Below are 23,907 nucleotides of genomic sequence, written 5' to 3'. Positions count from 1 at the left end.
AATCACTTGCATTAGCTCACGCGTAATCGCCAATACTTTTATAGTTTACTATATTCGGCATGAAACTCTCTGATTCCAATCTTTGAGTTTCTTATTCGGTTTTAAAACAATGTGGGATTTAATATCCCCTTAATTTAAATAACCATTTTTATTATTATTTGACACCTCCAGGGAGTTCAAGACTCATCGAAGAGAGCACCTACTCTACAACTCTCCGTCTCCACCACTCAACCTCATCCACCGATCATCTATTAATCACATCATCTACACCAACACCATCTACTCTCCATCACCACCACTAGTATTTCCACAGACAATCACAAACATCCATGCCTACGGCAGAATTCGAACCCACAGCCTTTTGGCTGGAGAGCAGATATGCTAACCACTCGGCCAACCAGGCTGGTTATTTTGTTCTAATATTATTTTTGATTACACTCAAATTTCCAGAAAAATGAGATTTCTCTTCCTGGAATCACCTTGACATCAAGCTTCTCCTAGGCATAAACACATCACAACCATTGCATCCTCAGCTTCTAAAAACTAGGGTTTCTCTTTCACTCAAGACGTTACTTCACCTCTAAACAGGTGTTAACCTTATACAAATCACAACTCTAAATAGCTATTGAATACTGCTCTCACATTTGAAGTGAGGTCCCCAAAAGCTCCCTCAAAATACTTGACTGAATACAGAGGAGAGCAATTAGATTGATAAATAACCAATTTCTTACCAACTCATCCCACCCTCTTTTGCACAGGCATTTGGTTTCTGCAATATGTGTATTCTATAAATATTTCATTTAAGCCGTAACATTATTATAAAATGAGCAGATTGCTCAGACATGATTTTCCTTTTGTAAACTGTTCTTTGCAAAGTATATTTTGTTTGTCCACCCATTTCTGTATGCAAGTTCTCACCAACTTCTCTAATATCTCTATGATTACATCAGAGATACTGATAGGTGGATAAACACACTAGTCTTTGCATCATTCTTGTGCAATGGGATTATTATACATTCTTTCCATTTCTGTGGGATCATTCCTGAGCTAAGACTCCAATTATATAAACACGTCAAGGGCCTAAACAGTTTGGCTGAACATTCCTTTAGTGCTGATATCCCATCTGTCCTAACTGCTGAATTTTTATGCCAGTTATGCAACAGCTCCAGGACCTCCTCCTCACACACCTCCATCTTTTCATCCAATGAAGTTGTAGGTTGATAGATTTTGGTGAAGTGAGCATTCATTATTTGAACTACCTCATCAGCTTCTAATACTACAGTAGCATTTATATTCTGTCAAGTTATTGTTCCAATGGCATTCTTTCTTCAACTTGCAACATAATGATAAAATTCTGAGTGTTGTCAAAAATAATACTGTGAATAAATGGTTCTTTTTTGTGAGAAATAAGACAGAACTAGGTTTTACTAGCATTGAAATTGACAAGTTAAAGGTGACATGAAAACTGGAGAAAAAGATATCCTTGAAGTATGGAGTAATTACCTTGAAAAATTGCTAAATGAATCAAGCAGTGGTAAAAAACACTCGACAGGTATACATTCTGGAATACAAATCCATACTTGAAGTAGAAAAAGCCATCAAAGGCTTGAAATGTGAAAAGGCAACAGGAATAGATGATATTAGACCAGAAATGCTGAAGTATGGAAGTATAAAAGTCTTACAGTGGCTGCACTGCATAGTTCAGAAGGCCTAGACAGAGGGATGAATTCCCGATGATTGGAGTAGAGCTCTCATAGTACCTATATATAAAAAGGGAAATAAAACTAAATGTGAGAATTACAGAGGTATTTCCCTACTGAGTGTTCCTGGAAAGATTTATGCAAGTATACTTGAGAAACGGTTGAGAAAAATTGCGGAAGAAAAGCTTGGCGACGAACAAGCTGGATTCAGGCCAAATAGAGGCTGTCAGGATCGGATCTTTACTTTACGAAGAAGGTCAAAGTTTGGCAATTCTAGATTGGGTGCTCTCTGGCAAGGTACAGGGTGTTCGGGATAAATTTGACAGTTTCGTAAGGAAAAAGAAAATCTTCTTTGTATCTATTAAATTTAATGAATTGACAAAAAAACATTACAGGCAGAGTTAATTACAATACTATCAACAAGATTTACTCAAAATAACCACCATTAGCATCGATCACAGCTTCAATTCTGCTTCGGAACCTCGAACAAGCTGATGCTACAGTCTCCCTGGGAATGGCCGCAAAAACTGTTTTAATTTTATCCATTAACTGGGCTTTTGTATTACTGGAAGTGCGATTGGTGTCTTTTTCAACTGCGCCCCATACAAAATAATCCATGGGGTTAAGGTCTGGGGAGTTTGGAGGCCAAACATTTGGACTGGTGAAGTCGTAGAAATTTTCAGACAACCATTTTTGACTTTTCCCAGAGGTGTGGCAAGGGGCCGAATCCTGCTGCCATACATACGGCCTACCATTGGCTACCCTTGTTATCCAGGGCTTGACTACAGTTAGCAACTCCACGAACAAAGCCCGAATTCTAATGCCAGGGTTCTTCAACACCTGTTCCTGCAGATTTGCGAGGAATTCTGCTGTACGAACGCAATCAGATCGTCTGCTAGGGATCTTTCTTCTTGCTACATCCTCGTAGTCACCATTGCAAGTCTCTAGTTCATGCCTGATTGTTTTTACTGTATTCAGGGAGCATTGGGCAGCAGTCGTAATATCCTTATTTTGATGGCGGGCACGAATCATCATGATACAAGTTATTCTCTTCCATGATTCAGGTGGGTTCCAGCTATCCATCCTTTCTGACATCTTGTATATGAATGAAGAAGGGTCCAAACTTTTAAATGAAGAGAAGTGTGTGTTAATACATGTAACTTATGGAAAAATATAATTAATTATAAATATGTCAAATTTATCCCGAACACCCTGTATGTCATAGTGGATATATGCACAGATGCCACTCCAGGGTCGAAAGGAGTTAAACAGTGTATAGTTTGAAAAGTTGAGATGAATAGTGCTATGGGGGGGGCGGGGGGATTTCTGATAAGAAGAGTAGCTGAGGTTTGGAGACTGGTCATGGCAGTGGACGCTGTTAAATTTGTGATCCTTGTAAACTTCATAAGAGAATTTACTTGATAACAATTTAACAAGTAGAAACCTTAATAAGAAAATTGTGCTTGCATCAAGGTATAAATGAAATAAATATATTGAAAAGAATAATTGTTAACTAGTATAAGAACATTGATTGTATAACATTAGAAAAATAAGATAATTAATTTACAGTTTAGTTATAAAAGTTTTGCATGTAAAACGCTTGTTAGTAAGTTATGCTAATTCTTAGAAAAAATTGGGTGAGCTGATAGAGTTTGATAAAGCTGACTCATAGGATTAACTAGAATCAAAGTAAAGCCCAAGGTCACGGTTCCCGATTTAGACATTGCAGCGGGTCTGTCGCGTGCACACGGCCCACCAAAGGTAGAAGTTTCAGCAAGGAGATGCTGCCCTAACAGGTTACGATAAATGTATCCTAATGTGTGTGTGTGGGGGGGATTTAGTTGCACGAGGTGCCAGTAGGGTCATAATATAAAAGCGTTAGGACCCCCCCACGAGATCTTTTGCCAGTTTTCGTTTGGAGGTTACCTTATGAGTTTCTGAGTGACGGTCAGGAGTCCCCCTCCATCCGCCATGACATGGAATATTAGTATGAGGATTTAGGTCCTGTTTTCCTACCATCGAGAACAAAGGCCGCCGCCGCATGGTCAAGAAGAAAGGTATTTACTGTATACTAAGCCAACCCTGGCCTAAAGGAAGGAGATTATCAATAGAAATTGTGGATATTCTCATGGCAAATCTGATGACTGCAGAACAGCAGATAGATCGTGTTTCCTTACAAGAAGCCTGGTATGCTGCAATTGAGATGGCCCTCATGTTCCGAAGCATCCCAACTATGTCCCACTACAGAAGGAGATCTTCAGGAATCGCAGACAAATAACGTCTAGTAGAAGAGCTTCATCAAACGGTATTGTGAACGATTTTATGTTAATTCTGTTAATCTAATATGGCTGTAATTGTAGGTCGTATTACTAAGCAATTTGAAGGACTTGAATGAAAGCTGAACTAGGACTTTAGCTCACTTAATAGTATAGAGAATGAGGGAATTAGTTTATCAGCATTATTGAACGAGTGATAGTGTGTATTTATACTAGTATCAATACACACTATTGATACTAGTGTGTATTGATACTAGTATCAATAGTGTGTATTGATACTAGTATATGTAATTTACCCTTAACTGAGAAAGGTCAGAGAAATTGAATGTGGTGTTCATTGTAGCAATGGAATTGCTAAGCCCACATAACTCTTGTAAATTAATGTGTGTAATCCATGTGTCTAATTGAAATATTGTATCACATTATTGTGCTTAAGCAATTGAAAGATTTAAGCCAACTTATTCATTGATGGGAAAGCCCCTTTATCGTGTGTGTAGAGACCTTTGTGGAGGCATAACAGTTTATCCCACGTGCTAGTGTAAATTTTTCATTTTTATATTTTGCTAGACTTATTAATATTGTATTAATTTAGTATTGAATTGGAGTTTTTAGAATTGAATGTATTGTATTTATGAGTTTAATAAACTTTTGCTTATCAAATAATCAGTTGTCTGAAATTGCCATTCAATGCCCGCTTGTTATAACGTATGAACCTAGGTGCGGGGGGAAAGGAGGAGAAAAAGCTAAGTTACGAGATCAAGGTTACGACTGCATGATTATTTCACTTCTAGACTTATTTAGGAATTGCTTCTTGTTTTAAATTTCTTTATAAACTAAGTGTCCTAAATGGCGCAGCTTTAAAAAATAAATGTTTTAGGATATTAAGAGGAGCAAAAGCTTAGAATTCTAGTACGGAAGTGATGATATGCAGAGAAAAGGAATAAGATATATAAAGGAAAGTAAAGTATAAGGGAAATATATAAATAAACAAGAATGGGACACAACAACGATATTAAGGTCGGAGTGGAGGATACGGATGTTAGTGAAGGATGCGCAAGACTTTGTGGGGCATATACAGCACCTGCATACTGATCTCCATGGAGTCTACTAGTAGTAGCATCACTTGATTTCGGAACTAATTTTCCTTGTTTGTAGTTGATGACACAAATGTTGTCTAAATTTTTCTGCTTTTCTTCAAGTTGTTTCCGAAGTTAATGTTCTTGTTCTCACTGGGTGAAAGTTAGGTCAGGTTGAGCACATGTGTGACTGGAGGCAAGTGTCCTTGAACATGTTATTAATCGATGTTATTAGTTTAGATGTGCTCATCGAGATATCGCAAGTCACTTTCATGAGATGTAGAAAGTTTGTTCTGTCCTTTCTTTTATTTGTGGGTATGAAATGATGGCATCTGATGATATTTCTAGAATAAAAGTTGTATTCTCCTGCTAACTGTGATCTTTTATGATTTGTCACATTCCGTCAGAAAGTTCAGAATAACCATGTTGAATTTCTTGTTTTCAGTCTCGATTGAGTTGTGTACCATTTATGCAATTAAGTTGTGGTGTTTGTTTGCAGGCAAGGATGCACTTGTGCAGTGCTAATCATCAAGTAGTTCAAAGCTTATCTTCCAACATTCAGATTTTGGAGGAGAAAGTTTCATTCATAGTGTTAAGGTACTGTTTGAGGAGTTCAACTCATTTATCTAAATTCAGAAGCTGCTTTACAGAAGAGAAGCACAGTGAACGGAAGAAGGGCTAGTTGAGGTCGAAAAATTGTTTATACACTGATTCCTCTATTTTTGTGCAGGAAGCATGTAGCCAGTGGCAACAGAAATTGCACAATATACCCTTTTTCTTATAACATCGATTTTAGAGCTGCAGCACTTTATATTATCATTGGGTTTGTCAGTGATTGATGGTAACGCACTGGCAAGACATAAGGTGCTCTTCGATCTTTGGCCTTTGTTGCCACCATCTTTGCTTCGCACAGTAGGCATAGTGAACGCTTGCATGTGGCTGATTTTTAATTGAAAAGATAATCTACTCGATGCACTATAAGTACTTACAAGTTGTGCAGAAGTAATGGCTCCTTAGTATCTGCTGTTGTGATTTTGGTTTATTGGTTAATTTGAGAGAAAAACACTTCTAACGATATAATGTGGGAAAACAAGTTTAGAGTAACTTATTCATGCCACTTGCTGTACGTATTAATTTATGATAGCATAATTAGAAGTGGAGGAGGCCTTCATCCAGCAGTGGACAGAAAATGGCTGAAAAGAATAATAATAATTAGAAAACCACTTATGAGGAGCAGGAAAGAGATTTGTTAGCAAAGTATAAATTACCTGGGTGGACCTGTTGTTTTCCATTCAGGTTTCTCCAATGCAAGTCACAAAGTTTCCAGCTATGGTGATCTTGAGCAATTCTTCTCGACTTGTTTCCTATCACTCTGGTTAGAGGGTATTCTCATCTAGCTGGAGGTCTACTGAATTTTCTCTTGGTTGATTTTGGATACCAGTTTGTGACACGGCAGGCCCACCTGTTGTCATTAAGTCTTGCAATATGACCTGTCCACTGTGCCTTGTTGTGATATATGGTTTTCACTACTTCTCTTACTCCATTTAATTTTCTGATAGTTTATTTTGTGATGCGGTCTTTTTTTAATTGTCCCTAAGATTCTTCTTTCCATAGTGTGCTGGGTGGTCTGAAGACTAAGTTCTTCTTTTTGTGTGTGTGGTGCTCCAATTTTTGGAAACGAAGGTTAAAGATAGGAGGACACAGCTGTTGACCATGCTGGCTCTTATTTTGATATCTAGTTTAAGTTCTGTAATTACGGATGTGATGCAGCTAAAGGAGGTCCATGCAGCTCTTTTTCTTTTCATGTTTATTGTTTAACCAAGGTATGTGTACACTTTCTATGGTGAAATTATTATTTAAATGAATATATATAATTCTCACCTTCTCGTGGTGCACCCTGTTGGGTATCTACCTGGATACTGAACGAACGAGGATGGGCTGCAATTTGGGATTTAGCCGACCAAATTGTATTCTTATTGGCTTAAACCAATATAGAAAATGATGGTACAACATGACAAAATTTCATGCCAGCTGGGGCATCGCCCGGTTGAGTTAGGGCATCGCCCAACTCAACATCACCAGAGTTAAAGATCGGTACTATCAACATAAGAAGCCTAAATGGCAAAGAAATGGAGCTAGTGAAGTAATTAGATAAGTACCAGATTGACATAATAGGGGTGACTGAAACAAAAAAGACAAAAACTGGTGAGATCTTTCTGAGCAATAAATACAAAATGTTATATTCAGGAAATGACAATCAAGGAAAAGAAGGAGTAGCTATAGTATTCAACACAAAATACGAGGCTAATCTTCTTGAATGGCAGTCAGTCTCAAGTAGAGTAATGTGGGCAAATATGAGAATGGGGAACTGGACAATGAGACTTATTTGTGCCTATGGTCCCACAGAAGGTTCTACTAAGGTAGAAGTGGAGGAATTTTTTGATGCTTTAGAAAAAGCAACTGACACAATGAAAAAGGAAAAGTTGGTCCTTGTTAGGGATCTAAATAGCAGAGTAGGAAATGATTGTCACACAAACAAAAATATTTTGGGAAAATTTGGAGAAAAGAGCAAAGCCAATAATAATGGCAAATACCTGTTGGATTTCTGCTCAGGACATGGACTGGTTATTACTAACACCATGTTCCAACATAAAAATGTGCATAAATTCACATGGAGAGAAGAGGCAAGGAATAAGAAAAGTCTCATTGACTATGTTATTGTTGATAGTGATGTTTTCTCTCTGGTGCAGGACACCAGAGTGTACAGAGGATTTGAAATTGGAAGCAATCACTATTTAGTCTTGAGCAGGATAAAATTGAATTTCGTATTGAAAAGAATAACATGTAAGAAAGTTTTAAAGCGAATAAAAGTTGAGCAGCTCTCAGATGTGAACTGTAGGCTAAAATACACAAAGATTATTGAAGAAAATATGAAAGAGTTTGAGAACAGGAACCAAACCTTGGAGATTCAGTGGCAAGCCTTGAAGAAAACCCTGATTGATTCAGCCAGAGAGGCATGTGGTGAGGTTGTCTTCAAGGATAGAAAAATCAGAACTCCAATGTGGACACAGGAAGTTAAAGAGGCAGTGAAGGAAAAGAAGAAAGCATATCAAAGGTTCCTGGCAAATACTGTATTTTCCAGTGTATAAGACACACTTTTTTTACCTTAAAAATTCATCTTAAAAATGGTGTGCATCTTATATAATGAAGGTAAAGATTGTTTCCCCTTTTCAAAGTCATACACACTCCCTTTTATGTTCCAAGATCTTTGTAGGCGGTTAATGGTGCAATCAAAAAACCTTCACGTAACTTCTAGCGTGTCATTGGCTAAGAACAGGGAGTCCCTATTAAAGTTTCATAATATCTTATCCAAGTAATCAGTTACCGATGTTTATCAGTATTGAGTTGACGTGTTGAGATATTTTGTGTTCAGTTTGATATTTCCCCATAGATTTTAGTGATAGAAAAAAACAGGCGACATTCATATACATCAAGTTACAAATTGCAGGTTGTAAAATATGCGGAAGAACACGGGAATACGTAAGCTTTGCAAGTGGGTTAAGACATCTTGGTCGAAAATGAATGAACTATTGTTAAACCTTTCTTGAAATGTGGAATTGGCAACGCTCTTGATGGAAGTGAAGATCATTTCTTATATGAAGATGATGATGATGAACAAGAGGAAGAAGAAAGAGAAGAAATTAATGATGATAGAGAAGAGGCAGATGACAGTGACATGGGTTTTGAAAGTTTCTGAAAGGTCAGTATACTATTAAAAATTACCTATTATTTTATCCATTTTTTTTAAAATCATACTTTAAAGTATAGGTTTTTTCCAGAAAATTGTATTAAATTTCTTGGGTGCATCTTATACATAGGAGCATCTCATACACCAGAAAATACGGTAAGTCAGCTTGTGCTCTTAGAGAATACAGAGACAAATGTAAGAAAGCTAAACAGTGTGTAAAACTAGCTAAACAAAAATCATGGGAGGACTTTGGCAAGAATATAGAAAATAAATATCAAGAAGGTGGTAGGATATTCTGTTGAAGAAGCTTAGAAATAGAGGAAAGAGTGCTGTAAAAGGAGTTAGATATGATAAAGGTTACATGAAAACAAGAGAAAAAGATATCCTTGAAGTATGAAGTAATTATTTTGAAAAATTGCTAAATGAAACAAGCAGTGATGACAGCATAGTGCTAAAGAACACTGACCAGGCATGCAGTCAGGAATACATATCCATACTTGAAGCAGAAAAAGCCATCAAAGGCTTGAAATGTGGAAAGGCAGCAGGAGTAGATGATATTCGACCAGAAATGCTGAAGTATGGTGGTATAAGAGTCTTACAGTGACTCCACTGCATAGTTCAGAAGGCCTGGACAGAGGGACGAATTCCCGATGATTGGAGTAGAGCTCTCATAGTACCCATATATAAAAAGGGAAATAAAACTGCATGTGAGAATTACAGAGTGTTCTACTGAGTGTTCCTGGCAAGATCTATGCAAGTATACTTGAGAAACAGTTGAGAAGAATTGTGGAAGAAAAGCTTGGTGAAGAACAAGCTGGATTCAGGCCAAATAGAGGCTGTCAGGATCAGATCTTCACTTTACGACAAATAGTCGAGAAAGCATGGGAATATAACAAAGATCTGTATTTAAGATTTGTCGATTTGGAAAAGGCATATGACAAGGTGCCAAGAGAGAAGCTATTCAATACGCTGCAGTTATATGGTGTCAGTGTGGCATTATATCAAGCAATACTTAGTCTTTGAGTTGTAAGTCAGCAGTTAGAATTGAAGGAAGTACAGGAAGATGGTTTAATGTTAAATCTGGTGTGAGACAAGGATGTACATTATCCCCTCTGTTATTCATTATCTATATGGATCACATTATGAAGGAAAGTGGTATTAAACATGATATGAAAATTGGAGATGTTAATGTCAGCTCTTTGCTTTATGCAGATGATGTTATACTTCTAAATAAATCCGCTACAAGTCTGCAAGATTCTCTGACTAAATTGAATAGCTGTTGTAATAGATATAGTATGAAGGTGAGCATTAAAAAGACAAAGACAATGAAAATAGGTAGAATTGTTGAAAATGTCAACTGTGTTGCGAACAGGGAACCTGTGGAACAAGTAAAACATTTCAGCTACTTAAGCACGATTTTTAGTGAAGATGGTAAATTAAATATGGAAATAGACAACAGAATCAACAAAGCTGGTAAGGTAGGAAGTCTAAAAAGATAGATAATAAATTCCATATGGTCCTCTATCTAAAAAGATAGAGGCCCATATGGAAAACTCAGGAAAGAAAGGTACTGTAAATTATATCTCGTGTTAACTAAGATTCGTCTGTATTAGTTATCATTATTCTAATACTGAACTGTTGAAGTGACCAAGAAAACAATACTAGGACTTTAGTATCTGACAGAATATATTGAAAGTAAGCTGGCTAGTGTTAATGTTATATGAGTAATTAAGTGTCCTGAGAATTTTGCATGTCTATTATATTGTATAAGAAAGTTTAAATGTCATAATTATGTGTTAGTGCAGTAAATGGTTTAGTTAAGCTACTTAAGTTTGGATAGTTAAATAGTGTGAATTAATCTTATATGTCCATGTCATATGAAGTTATGTGTTGAATATGTATGGCGGCATGATCGTAATACCCATTATAGGATCATAGCTTAATTATTTATGATAAACTAATGTTAGTTTGTAAATATTTAGTATAGCATTGAATTGAGTAATAACTAAAATTTGAATTGTACCATGTTAAGGAATTTAATAAACCTTTTGTCCAATGATAAAACAGTTGTCTGAAATTGCTGTCCAATGCACCACTCGAAAAATTATGAACCTAATCACGTGGGAAATTCATGTGTTAAGAAACGAGATAAAGTGTCACGACTGCAACATTGTTTCACTTTCAGACATATTTTAGTTCTTTCTCCTTGTTTTTGTATATAATATCTCAAACTAAATATCCCAAAAGGCATAGTATAATACAAATATTAGGGGTACTAAGGGGAGAAATAACTTAAGTATTAGTAAAAATTTTGGTGATATCTCGAGCATAGATAATAGTAGAACATAGATAAGCGGAAATTATTAGATAGAATAAAAATCAGAAATTGGGACACAACAATTTAAAATTGAATAATTTAGCTGGAAGCTAAGCTTGAACTAATTGACGATCAGCATCGCAACACAAGTTCATCCTTACATCATATGTATTAAAAAGTTTTGGTTTGGTTCAAAGATATTTTGATGCAAAAAGGTCACTGTAAAAATCTTGTACCATCTTTTCCATTTTTGATCTCTTTATGTGGCTTTCATCTGGTAATGCTGATGGAATTGGCCTTTTCATAATTCATTCTCCTTTTAGATTCAGCGGCATTTCTCAGCTTTTTTTTTCCCCCTCTAGGTTTGGCAGTCCTCTGAATCTTTTTTCTTAATACATTGCAAATAATTTTATATTCAAGTCATGAGTTTGGTATATCTTTCAGTTCTTTTCTCTTTGTATGGAGAATTTCTGTTTTGGGGTGTTCTTGATTGACTTGAGAATTTTCCATGCACCTACATAGATTATGACACACTCCTGGAAATTCTTTGTCAATGTCATATTCGGTAATATTCCATTTGGTCAACAGATTGCTTGAACAGATCTAAATGTTTGGGTTACTTTGCATGGTTTGATTGCTCGAATATTTTCTTCCTTCTTTTGGTCAATTTGTAGGATGGCTCTTGGTGGTCAGTAATCTGAATGAATGTCAAAATACTTTCTATCAATTTTTCCTACATCTTGAACTATTCTTTTGCAGTCTGTTAGAATATAGTGTATTTTATTTCTAATATTGCCATTTGGGGATTCCCAAGACCATCTTTTCCTGCTCTTTTTTTGGAAGAAGATATTCGTGATGAAAAGTTTTTCTCTTCTGCAAATTCTAGAAGTTTCTCTCCTCTTTCATTTCTATTACCCAGTCCAACAGGACCGATTTCTGATCTTTTCAATTTTAGCATTAAATTCGCCACAGACAAAAGTGAACGGATTTTTGATGTAGTGGCTCCTCAAGATTCTTCTAGAATTCATTTATCTCATTATCACTTACCAATGTAGGAGCATAACATGATAATTTTATGGGTGGCCTTTCTTCCAAGATCAACCATCGGAGTGCCAACTCTTCCAGACAGAATGTTACACAAAATGATTTTTTCTTTGTTAGTCTTTTCCTTATAATGAATCTGACTCTGCTTATTTTGCATTGTTGGTTGCTGGACCAAGGAAAATTCGTGAGCCATCATTCCATTGTGCTTTTAGTTCTTTTGATCTTTTCATTTCGTTTATGGCCAAAATTTTTGTGTTGCTTAATTCTCTAAGTAGGAAGTTCATTTGAGAATCTTTTGTTAGAATGCAGGTATTCAGGGTAATCTTTCCAAAAGATGGCCTATTTTTATCTCCAGGATCGTTAGCACCCCGATCTCTTTCTTTTTCTCCATCGTAGAAAAGTAGGTGAAAGTCGTACAGGACTCGGGATCTATTCCTCTGTTTTGCTGTCATTTACCATATTACTGCTGTTTACTTAGATTTTGTCTTTTTTGTACTTTGCCGATGAGGGTTTTGCTTAATGTGATAATTTTATGATCATGTTATGCAGATGTGATAATAAATTATGTGAAAATAAAATTATTTTCACATAATAAAAATTAATAAAAACAGGATGCGAATGAGGAGAGTGGTGTACTTTCCTCATTCGCATCCTGTTTAAAGTACAGAGAGGACGATGGGAGGCACAACATGAAGGTGAGGATAAGTGGAATTCGACTCAACTGTGCCATCCGGACTTGACTGAAATTCCCATGTTCAAGTGAATATTAGCTCCGCCAGCATCTTTGATATGACATGCATCGTAAAAGTGAGTCTTCCCCCCCTTCAAAAGTATAACCAATGAACCAATAATAAACAGCTGCAGTATACAGTAATTCATTAAGCCAATAAGTAACTATAGGGAGAGTCTAATCCAATGAACTAATAACGGTAATCAGGTGATTCACGTAGGTGTGGTAGGAATACATTGGGTTGATGGAGCAGCAAATCATCTTGTAAAATTTGTTGTGCTTATTATGTGTTGTATTTATTTCTCTGTTTTATTTATATTTCACTTCATTTTCTTTTGTTTACTGAGGATTAGGTATACATATTATGCAATAATAGGATACATAGTATCTAATCATTAACCTAACCACACTTTTGTGAACCCTACATTCATTATTTTTTTTTTTTTGTCAGTGTCTCTTTTGTCTAATAAATAATAATATCCCACATATGTTTACAAAAAAATAAATAAAAATAAATACAAATGAATACTTTTTATAATACATATGAGGGTGGTCTGAAAAGTTCTTGGCCCAACAATGAAAAAACGAATTTATAATTTCAAAATTATTTATTTTTTGACATAATCTCCCTTACGACTAATACATTTATTCCAGCGATGCTCCAGCACCATTATCCCGTCCCTGTAGTGGTTCTCACTAAGATTTGCAAAATACCCCCTCAACTGCAATCACCTCTTGATTCGAAGAAAAATGCTGACCAGCGAGGAAGAGTTTTAGTTTTGGGAAGAGACAGAAGTCAGAGGGAGCCAAATCTGGGGAATAAGGTGGATGTTCCAACAATTCATAGTGCAGATCCCTTAAATTTCCCATTCCATAACACCTTTGTGGGCAGGTGCATTGTCCTGATGAAAGATGATTTTTTTTTTCTTTCTGCAAACCAGTTCTTTTCTGACAAATTTTTTCATCTAGTCTGGTTAAAAGATCGGAATAATATTCCCTGGTTATTGTTTTACCCTTTTCAAGATAATTAATAAACAAAATGCTTTCAGCATCCCAAAACATTGATGCTGTGATCTTTCCTGCTGATGGAACTGACTTTGTCTTCTTTGGCGCTGAACATCCGGCTTCTGTCCGATGTTTTGACTGCTGTTTGGATTCTGGTATCTCATCCATAGTAATAAATCGATGCACAAAATCAGTTTTCTTCTCGTTAAAATGCTCCAAACACTGTTCAGAGATTTTCATGCGAGTACGTTTTTGATCTGTGTGACCAAGCACGGCACCCATCTTGCGCAAACTTTTTCATCTGCAATTCTTCATGCAAAATATATCCTACATGTTCTTTTGAAATGCTTATAGTCTCAGCAATTTCATGTACTTTGACTCGCCAGTCATCCAATACCAAATCGTGCACTTGATCAATGATTTCTGGTGTTGTTACACTTTCTGGACATCTTCCACGTGGATCATCTTCAAGGCTGGTATATGGCCACAGTTAAACTCGGCAGCCCATTTCTTAATTGTCAAAAAAGACAAGAAATTGTGTGCCCATAAAATCCAAACTTGGAATAAATTTTTTTGTCGTTAAACCTTCTTTTAAAAAGAATTTTATAACTGCACGATACTCAATTTTATTCATTTCAAGGGATACAGACAACACTTTTGCTTCAGATAGCTGTATAAAACAAACTACTTGATAGAATGACCTGCAATTTCACATGGATGCTTATGACAGATGTACCAACTTAGAAAAAAAAATCATGCTGATAGTGTTGCCACCTATGGTCGAGGCTGAGAATAGACCACCCTCGTAGACGTATTAACTTTTATTCAGGAATAGATAAAGTTTTACTACGTTCATTGTTTTCGAGGAATGGAATAAAACTGTTCTTATACTGTTAGAAACTCTCTAACCTCAACTGATGATATACTGAGTAGCTTTGTTTATCACTAAATACAGTATACAGAGACATTTAACATCTGTGTACTATATTTAGCAACATTTGTCATAACATCCTCTTTCAAATTTTTCAGTTTCATAAATTATGTATAACAGCTCTTTATAATACAGTCATTAGATAAAAAAAGAACCCAATTTATATAAAGCAAAAAGAATTATTATTATAAAAAACCTCCATGGAGTCAAAGACTCATCGTGGAAGGTCCACTGTTATACACACAGCTTATCATACTGTGCCTTAAATATATTCACTGTCTCTGTACCCACCACACTCTCAGGCGATGCATTCCAATCACTCACCACTCTACATGCAAAAAACCTACTCCTCACTCCCTTGCTCACAATCTCCTTATATAGCTTCCAGGGTTGATCTTTTGTCCTCTTCTTCTGTCTTCTTCCTATCTTCTCCCATTCTGTGCAAAAATTCCCTGACATTAATCTGGTAATAACCTCTTAACAGCTTATGTCTCAATCATATCCCCACTCCTCCTATCCACCAATTTCTGCAAATTACATTTTGTCAATCTGTCTTCAAACTCAACATTCCAGAGACCAGAAACAACCTTAGTCAATCAGCTCTGAACCTTTTCCAATACATCTTCATATTTTTTGAAAACCAGGTAACCAAATTTGTGCACAGTAATCCATATGTGGCTTGATCAAAGCCTTATACAAAGGAACCGTAACATCCTTACTTCTACAAGTCAGTGCCCTCTGCATCATTCTCGTTATCTGCCGTGTTTTTCTCCCAATTTTAGGTCCTTGTCTACAATCGCTCCCAGATCTCTCATCTCCTCTACCACTTCCAAGATATTTCCACTGATTTTGTACTCTACATCACATCTCTGCTTCCCAAATTTCAAAACCTTACACTTTGCAACATTGAATTGACATCCTCACTCATTTACCCATTCAGCCAGTGTATTCAATTCCCTTGCAAAGCCACAACTTCCGTTCTACTCCTAATAGCTCTCCCCAACTTTGCATCATCTGCAAACAACTAGATATCACCATTCAGACCTCTCCAAATATCATTTACATACAAACTAAACAGCAATAGACCCAAAACAGACCCTTGGGGTACACCACTAGTAACTTTCCTCTTCTGGGATATCACTCCTCCATAGACAACTCGCTGATACCTATCAGACAGCCAATCAGCGAACTAATATACTGTTCAGCGCCATCTGTTCCAATTTAGTTACTACTTGTCGTGTGCCAATTTATCAAAGGCCTTTGCAAAATCTAAATATACCACTGTATATGCAACACCCTTATCCAACGCATTTGTCATTTTATTATAAAAAGTAAGCAAATTGCTAAAGCATGATCTTCCTTTAGTAAATCCATGTTGGCCACCAAAGAGTATTCTTCTGTTGTCAACCCAATTCTGAATCTTGGTCCTAAATAATCTCCCTAATACCTTAACTACAACTCCAGACACACAGACTGGCCTATAATTCAAAGCCCTACTCTTATCACCTCCCTTGTGAATTGGAACAATTTTACCTTCTTTCCACTCCTTTGGAACTTGACCCTGTGAAAGACTCATGTTGAAAAGATATGTAAAAGCTGTTGTTAACTCTCTGGAACATTCCCTCAAAACAAGTAGTGAAATAGCATTAAGTCCCACAGCCTTATTTACATCAAGTCTATTCAATTCTTCATATACCTCCTATTCACTTAATAACAGTTCCTCTTCCTCCTTTCCCACTGCTTTCAAATTCTGCATAATGTCACATTCATAAGAATGAAATATCTTTACAAAATTGCTCATTAAATATCTCAACTATATCCTCTGTAGTGATTATCATGAATTAATTGATCAGTTTGAATTACATTTGAGATATTAGACATCACCCAGAAACTTTAGAAATGCTAATTTTACAAATAAACTTCTACCAAAAAAAGTTGAAACTAACATGCTGTATAAGCTTTGAGAAAACGTGACTGCTCAATGCAAGAGCAGTATATATATGCTGAAGCTAGTTCCTGCCAGTGGTTTTCACATAGCAGACACTGCCTGTCACAAATGTGTTAATGGATTTCATCACAATGGTGACAGAAGTTGTTTACACGGATGTGATGGTGACAAAAATACGAATAGACTGGAGCACCGAAGAATTTGGTTGGAAGAGTTTCCCAGAAGACTCATAGCATTAATGCTATTCTGAAAGGGGGAGAGGAATCATCATAATCATTAAAACTTAATTAATCATAATCATTAAATCACCATAAACGTTTCCTTAGATCCTATGGAGTCATTATAGTGAGAGATCACCATAAATTTGAAGATAGCAAAAAAATAATGAAAGTTCGAAATTAAAGCACCATGAACAGAACAGCCAAATTCGCAACAAAAGACTGCTCATAGTATGTAAAAGTTCTAATAAAAAAATAATAATAAATAAAGTAAAATGTGAAATAATGAACAACTGTATAGTTATTAAATAATGCATAAGTAGGTAATATATTTTTTTTTTTTGCCTAACTGATATTTATAATAACACAGTCCAACACAATTTTTGCTGACTTTTATACGAGACTTGTTTTTTACTAATTTGGGTGCGCGGATTTCAAATATCAAACCCATTTTTCTCTATCACATCAGGTTTTTCCTCTATGGCATTTTCTTTTTGCTAATTTGTAAGTTTTTGATAGTTTTAAGGAGGCAGTACTATTTAGAGAATCAAAAAAATCGATGTTATTTTCTGAAAGTATGTACTTTTAAAAATCTGTTCCTAACTTTTTATCAAGAAATTCAAAAAATTCCCGAAGATATAGCCTATTATTCAAAGCGGTGTGCAGATCAGAATCAGAGCGGCACCGCTCTTGCTTGTTAGTAAACAAATAAATGCGTAAGAACCTGCAACGCCACGTACTGGCGCTTTGAATGCGAGAGAGGCCGATAATTAGATACATAACTACTTAACAATATTCATTAAAAATTACAAGAATATTTATAAAAAATAACAATTTTACTTACACATGAGTTTCAGCATAAATTTTTGTTTGTAGCAATTTCTGCTGTGTGTTCTGTTTTGGCAATCCCTTTGAATACTCCAACAATAGTCGGCCATCATGTGAGAATCCCATCTTCCTTGGTACCGATCTTCCATAGTTTTTAAGTCTTGATGAAATCTTTCGCCTTATTCATCGCTTACAGCACCTAAATTCTCGGGAAATCTATCAAGATGACTGTATAGGAAATGAAGCTTTATGCTCATGTTGCAACCTAGGCGCTGGAACTTTTCAAGCATTGTTTCCACTAGATCTTTGTAATTGCACGCTTTTTTGTTTCCAAGAAAATTATTCGCAACCATCGTAAATGAAGTGCAGGCCTCTTTCTCAATTTCATTCATAGAATTGATGAAATTTGGGTCTCTCATTAAAGTTCTAATTTGCGGTCCATCAAATACACCAGCCTTTAATTTTTTCATAACTAAGTCGTGGAAATTTTTCACATATGTATTGGAAACAGTCACCTTGTAAATCTAAAGCTTTAACATACTGCTTCATAAGACCTAGTTTGATGTGTAGAGGTGAAAAAATGATTTTTTCTCTGTCGATTAAAGGTTGATTTATAACATTCTGTTCTCCAACATTTAAGGATATTCTAAGAGGCCAATGTTTCTGACTCCAGTGTTGGTTTCTAGCTCGACTATCCCAGAAGCATAGAAAACACGGAAACTTTGTATATCCTCTTTGAAAGCCAAGTAAAAAGTTCACCATTTTAAGATCCACACAGATGATCCAGTTATGGTCTGTATATTTTAATAACTTCAGAATCTTTTTAATGTCCTCATATGTTTCCTTTAAGTGGACTGAATAGCCAATAGGAATTGAGCCATATACATTCCCATTGTGTAGTAAGACACACTTGAGACTTCTGCTTGAACTGTCGATAAATAAACACCACTCATTTGGATGATATTGTACAACACTCATTTCAGTTAGTAAACCTGACACATTGTTACAGTAAACAAACCCACACTCGTGTTTAAAATATTGTACAAGATTACTTTCCCTGCTACGATAAAAAGTTATCTTCGTATCTTGCTCCAGTAAGTTTTTTTCATTTAATCTTGAAGGGCCCAAACCTCTTACTAGGTCATTCAATTCCGCTTGAGTAAAACGTTGCGGTCCAGAACTAGAAATTAAATTTTCATTGTCCAAATCAACATCCGGGTCTTGCTCCTCAAGAACATCTGGCATATCCAGATCATGCTCGTTCTCAAGTAAAGGAAGTCCTTTATAAATTGGCACGGCTATTTCATTGGAATGAGCAACTGGCCGAATTGCTGAGTCAAGATTTGGATACATAATTTTTTCTTATTCTTCTTATTATAACCAGAAGTCTGAACTAAACAAAAATAGCAATCATCTACGTGATTTTTCGGTTCACGCCAAAAGCTAATTTTTGGCATTTTCCCTTGCTCCACTGTCGTAAATTTTCTACACATGACTTACACACTTTATTTGGAATCCATGACTTGTCCTGATCTACAATTTTTACGTCAAAGTATGCAAAGTACACTTTCTTAACGAAATCAGTGATATTTGTCCTTTGACTGGGAACAGTAAAGCTGCCACAAATGTAGCAGAAGGAATCTACACTATTGACACAATTTCGAGTAGTAGACATGATGTATTTTCTTCACTGCCGACTAACATGCAATTAACAAGACAAAAAAACCCAGAGACTTTATTGAAACGTTATAAGCGCTCATCATACTTTCACGATCGATTACCGATTGACTGATTTCGATCGTTCTTTGTCCGCTATGACACATACAACATTCATTTGTTTTAGGCAGTTGTCATCACCTACTTTTCATCACCTAAATGTATTAGGTCGGTTATCGGCCTCTCTCGCATTCAAAGCGCCAGTACGTGCCGTTGCAGGTTCTTATGCATTTATTCGTTTACTAACAAGCGAGAGCGGTGAGCGCTCCGATTCTGATCTGCGCACTGCTTTGAATAATAGGCTATATCTTCGGGAATTTTTCGAATTTTTTGATAAAAAGTTAGGAACAGATTTTTAAAAGTATATACTTTCAGAAAATAATATTAAAAATCGATTTTTTTTGATCCTCTAAATAGTACTGCCTCCTTAAAACTATTAAAAACTTACAAATTAGCAAAATGAAAATGCCATAGAGGAAAAACCTGACATGAGAGAAAAATGGGTTTGATATTTGAAATCAGCGCACCCAAATTAGTAAAAATCAAGTGTCAGATCATAATCAGCAGAAAAAAAATTTTTTTTTTTTGTAATCAATATAATTTTGTGAATTTTCTATTATTAAATTTTACTCATATATATATATATATATATATATATATATATATATATATATATATATATATATATATATATGAGTATGCTTTTTAAGAAATACATGCTCTAATCAAAAAGCACCTAGACTGAATGTTTCTCTAACAAACCACATCATGTCACTTAAAGAACACGTTTTATACACTTATAGGACTTTTCACATGCATTACTGTTTTTTAATACAATACCTTTCTTATTAAATCTTTGGCATCATGGGTGAGATATTGTGCAAGAGTAAATTTACACCTTAGAATCTGAAATTAAATATGATATACAATATATAAATACAACTTTTAAAAAAATATACAAAGTCTGACCAAAAAGTATCCAAACTGCTTTTGTTTTCTACCTGGTAACATAGCAGTGATAAGCCTAAATAGTTACTAGTCATGTCTTATCACACTGCATCAATTTCACTGCCAACACTGTAAGTTGGTGTATTACACCATATCACATTTCATGCTATCTGAGAACCAGAAATGTTTGCACATGAACTGTTAAGTAGTTCCACCAATTTAATGTGAAAAGTACTCTTAATGTACTTCAGAACACTAGCTGCTGAATAATGTAATGTGATCAGGAAACTTTTTTTTTGCCTTACTATTCACTTATAATTCACTATTTTTTTTAAAAAAATACCTTTCTTATTAAATCTCTGGCATCGGGAGTGAGAAAAGGTGCAAGATTAAGTTTGCATCTGAGGATCTGAAATTAAATACAACATATATATATATATAAATAAGAGTATGCTTTTTAAGAAATACATGCTCTGATCAAAAAGCACCTAGACTGAGTGTTTCTCTAACAAACCACAATATCTTGCAAAATGGAGCGCATAATGATAAGCCTGGATAAGTTATTTCTTTTGTAAATAAAGGTCATCATTCACTTTGCAGCTTCAGTCATTCAATATCAGCACTAAAAATTGTTCGACAACCAAGAATCAACATAGGTTTTGTGTAAAAATCAATAACTCTATACTCATCAGATGTGAACATGTATGAACTTATTCTTTTTCTCAAGAAAAAAAAAAAAAAGTTGATATTAACACAATTAAAAACTGGTCTGATTGGCTGAGAGAATAACATACCTGCTCTCCAGCCAACAGACTATACATCTGAATCCCACCATGGGTATAACTATTTGTCAATGTCATAAGGTGGTAGATGAAATATCACTGCCTGGCATGACACCACCAATACTTATTCGTGAAAAGTTCCATTTTGAGTTTCTAGAGCAGGTTTTGGATTATCTAGTCTGCAGTCCATCCATAGTACTAAATACCAATGTATTATAGGTTTGCAACCATTCATGGGTGGGGATTAACGAAGCATCAAAAGTTGAATCTGAATGATGCATTTACATTTAGCAGTGACAAAAATGCTGGCATTAACATCAATGTGCAATATTGAGCATATTTTGAATGGAAATTAATCTCTATCTCCCCCCCACCACCACCACCCCCAAAAGATATATTGTAGTTTTCACAGTGTCAGTCTCGATACTTTTTGTTCAGATTGTACTACATACACAAAAAGAAACTCATACAAATGCAATTAAGGTATTTGGTACTGAGTATAAATTATTATATTATTATTCATTGCCTATATTTTTTTGAAATAAATGTAATACAGAAGTAATAGTTTATAGATCAACTACTAAAAATAAGCAAGTTTGTGGTTAATCCATGAATGAATGGTAGCTAGTTGCTATTGTGTTAAAGAAAAGGGGTGGGCATCATTAGTTGGTCTGGTTATTTTAGAATTATCACTAAGTCAATTAATGCAATGGTTTTTTTCTGAATATCAATTGCAAGTTTTCAATCTGTTTTTTGTAAGAAGGAAAATCTGCCGCCCATACCTAAGACTGGCTAATTCAGCTGGAGTGAAAACAAAAAGTTCCTTACATAATTAACAGAAATCCAAGTCCTTTCAGGAATATGCATGTCTTATAATTTTTTTTTTATAATTCTTGACTGTACAAAGATGATCTGTTATGGAATTTACCTATAGGCCTAAAAAGGAAGCTCTTTAATATATGCATTATTCCTGTGTTTGCCTATGGAAGTAAGGCATGGGCAACAACTAAAAAAAACAGGAAGACAGATTGTGCATCACTCAAAGAGGCTTGGAGAGAAGAATGCTCCATATAGCAAAAAAAAAGGATAGAATAAGAAATACTAGAATTGGAAAGAGAGAGATCACTGGAGTAGAAGATATCATGAAATGTTGTAAAACACGTAAATGGAGATTGGCTGGCCACGTTAGTAGACTGCCAGATGAAATGTGGACAAAGTTAAGCACTGAGTGAATACCAAGAGAAGGAAAGGTTGCTAAAGAACAAGATGGGAGAATGATCTACAAATGTTTGACATGAGATGGTGGACATTGGCTAAAGACAGACTGACCTGGAAAGTTAAGGCCTATATCCAGCAGTGGATGGCAAGAGGCTAAAGAAGAAAAAGAATGGAAAGTAATTTTTATACAGAAAGAATGAAGAAAACTATTGGTTCATCTCCTTTTGTCTTCCAATGTCTATACTATCATGTAGTACTATTTTGAAATTACAGGTTCACCACCAACTTTCTAGCAGCCTTCATTCCACAATCCTGCCAGATCAGCTATTCTTTGCCAGACCGACAAGGTCATGTAACAATAATTCAATTTCTTTTAAACTAAAAATGAAAATTTAGTAGTGATAACAATGATAATGCCCAACCCCAACTGATCATGGAACTGAATCTTTGGAATTTTTACAACCAATACATGGCAACAGTATATTAAAACAGTCCCTTTACCATCTTTCACATAAAAAAATTATATTCATACAGATCATAACCATCATAGCCACCAAAATTAGCTCTGAAGAAGACAAACTCTCTGAAATTTCTCTTATTAACAAAGCAATTAAATTCTGAAGTATATTTTGGAATTACAGGTTCACCACAGATTTTTTGGTTCCCTTCATTCCACAACTTTGAAAAATTAGCCATTCTGCTGGACAAACAAGGACATGTGATAATTCATCAGTACATATTTGACCCACAATTATAACTCTCCTCCTTCCCTTTGGAAGGATTATAATCAGGTAGGAGTTAGATGGATGAGTATCATCATCAAACATGAGGTGGGAAAAAAAAACGTCATGCAGTGTATATAAGGAGAAAGGTGATCACTACACTCATGAGTTGTATAAGGCAGAGGCAAAAAAAGATGAAGCAAATCATATGATTTTGCATTCCTTTTGAGAAATTTCTACTTCTTCCTACTTTTAAGAAATTAGATGAGCAGGCTAAAGAAATCCCAAAGGCTTTTCATTATGTGGCAAGCAAAAAGAATGACTACAGGATAGCTTTAACAAGTGCTAATGGTAGCAAGGAAACAGAACCAGACAAAATATTTTAGGTACTCAGTGACCACTTTTGGAAGTGTTTATCATCCAAGTGAAGGTATTGTTGTGACAGATGAAAGGGACTAATGTGGGAACAGAGGTTGATGAATTAGAAGTACTTAGGATATTGCAGAATTTCAATACAAATACAACTACTGGATTAGATGGGATATTATGAGAATGTGCAAAGGAATTGGCATTGTGACTAAGCTGTTTACGTCTCAAGGGAGTGGAAGGAAGGCAAAATAGTTCAGTTGCATAAAGAAGATGCAAAGATTGAGGTAGGAAATTATTGAACTAATCTTATCCCAAGAGTGGTGGTAAAGGT

The 23,907-nt window shown here is 35.5% G+C and overlaps 1 protein-coding gene across 3 annotated transcripts in view; it reads right to left on the bottom strand.

Annotated features, from left to right (window-relative positions):
- The window catches only part of S6k (Ribosomal protein S6 kinase), a 366,025-nt gene that overhangs the window by 109,264 nt on the left and 232,854 nt on the right, over window positions 1-23,907 (bottom strand). For 2 of the 3 annotated variants that reach the window (XM_090400916.1, XM_090400918.1), the window contains exon 11: window positions 20,829-20,894. In XM_090400916.1, coding sequence (XP_090257042.1) covers window positions 20,829-20,894 — 66 coding nt within the window. Of the gene's footprint in view, window positions 1-20,377; window positions 20,444-20,828; window positions 20,895-23,907 lie in introns of all 3 variants that reach the window. The other variant, XM_090400917.1, reaches the window with a different exon arrangement.

The sequence above is a fragment of the Typopeltis vanoorti genome, chromosome 11 (genome assembly GCF_054136105.1).
Source record: "Typopeltis vanoorti isolate ZY-2024b chromosome 11, IOZ_Tvanoo_1.0, whole genome shotgun sequence".
Classification (NCBI taxonomy): Eukaryota; Metazoa; Arthropoda; class Arachnida; order Uropygi; family Thelyphonidae; genus Typopeltis; species Typopeltis vanoorti.
The sequence above is the reverse complement of the archived record's forward strand: the minus strand, read 5'-3'. Positions and strand labels throughout refer to the sequence as shown.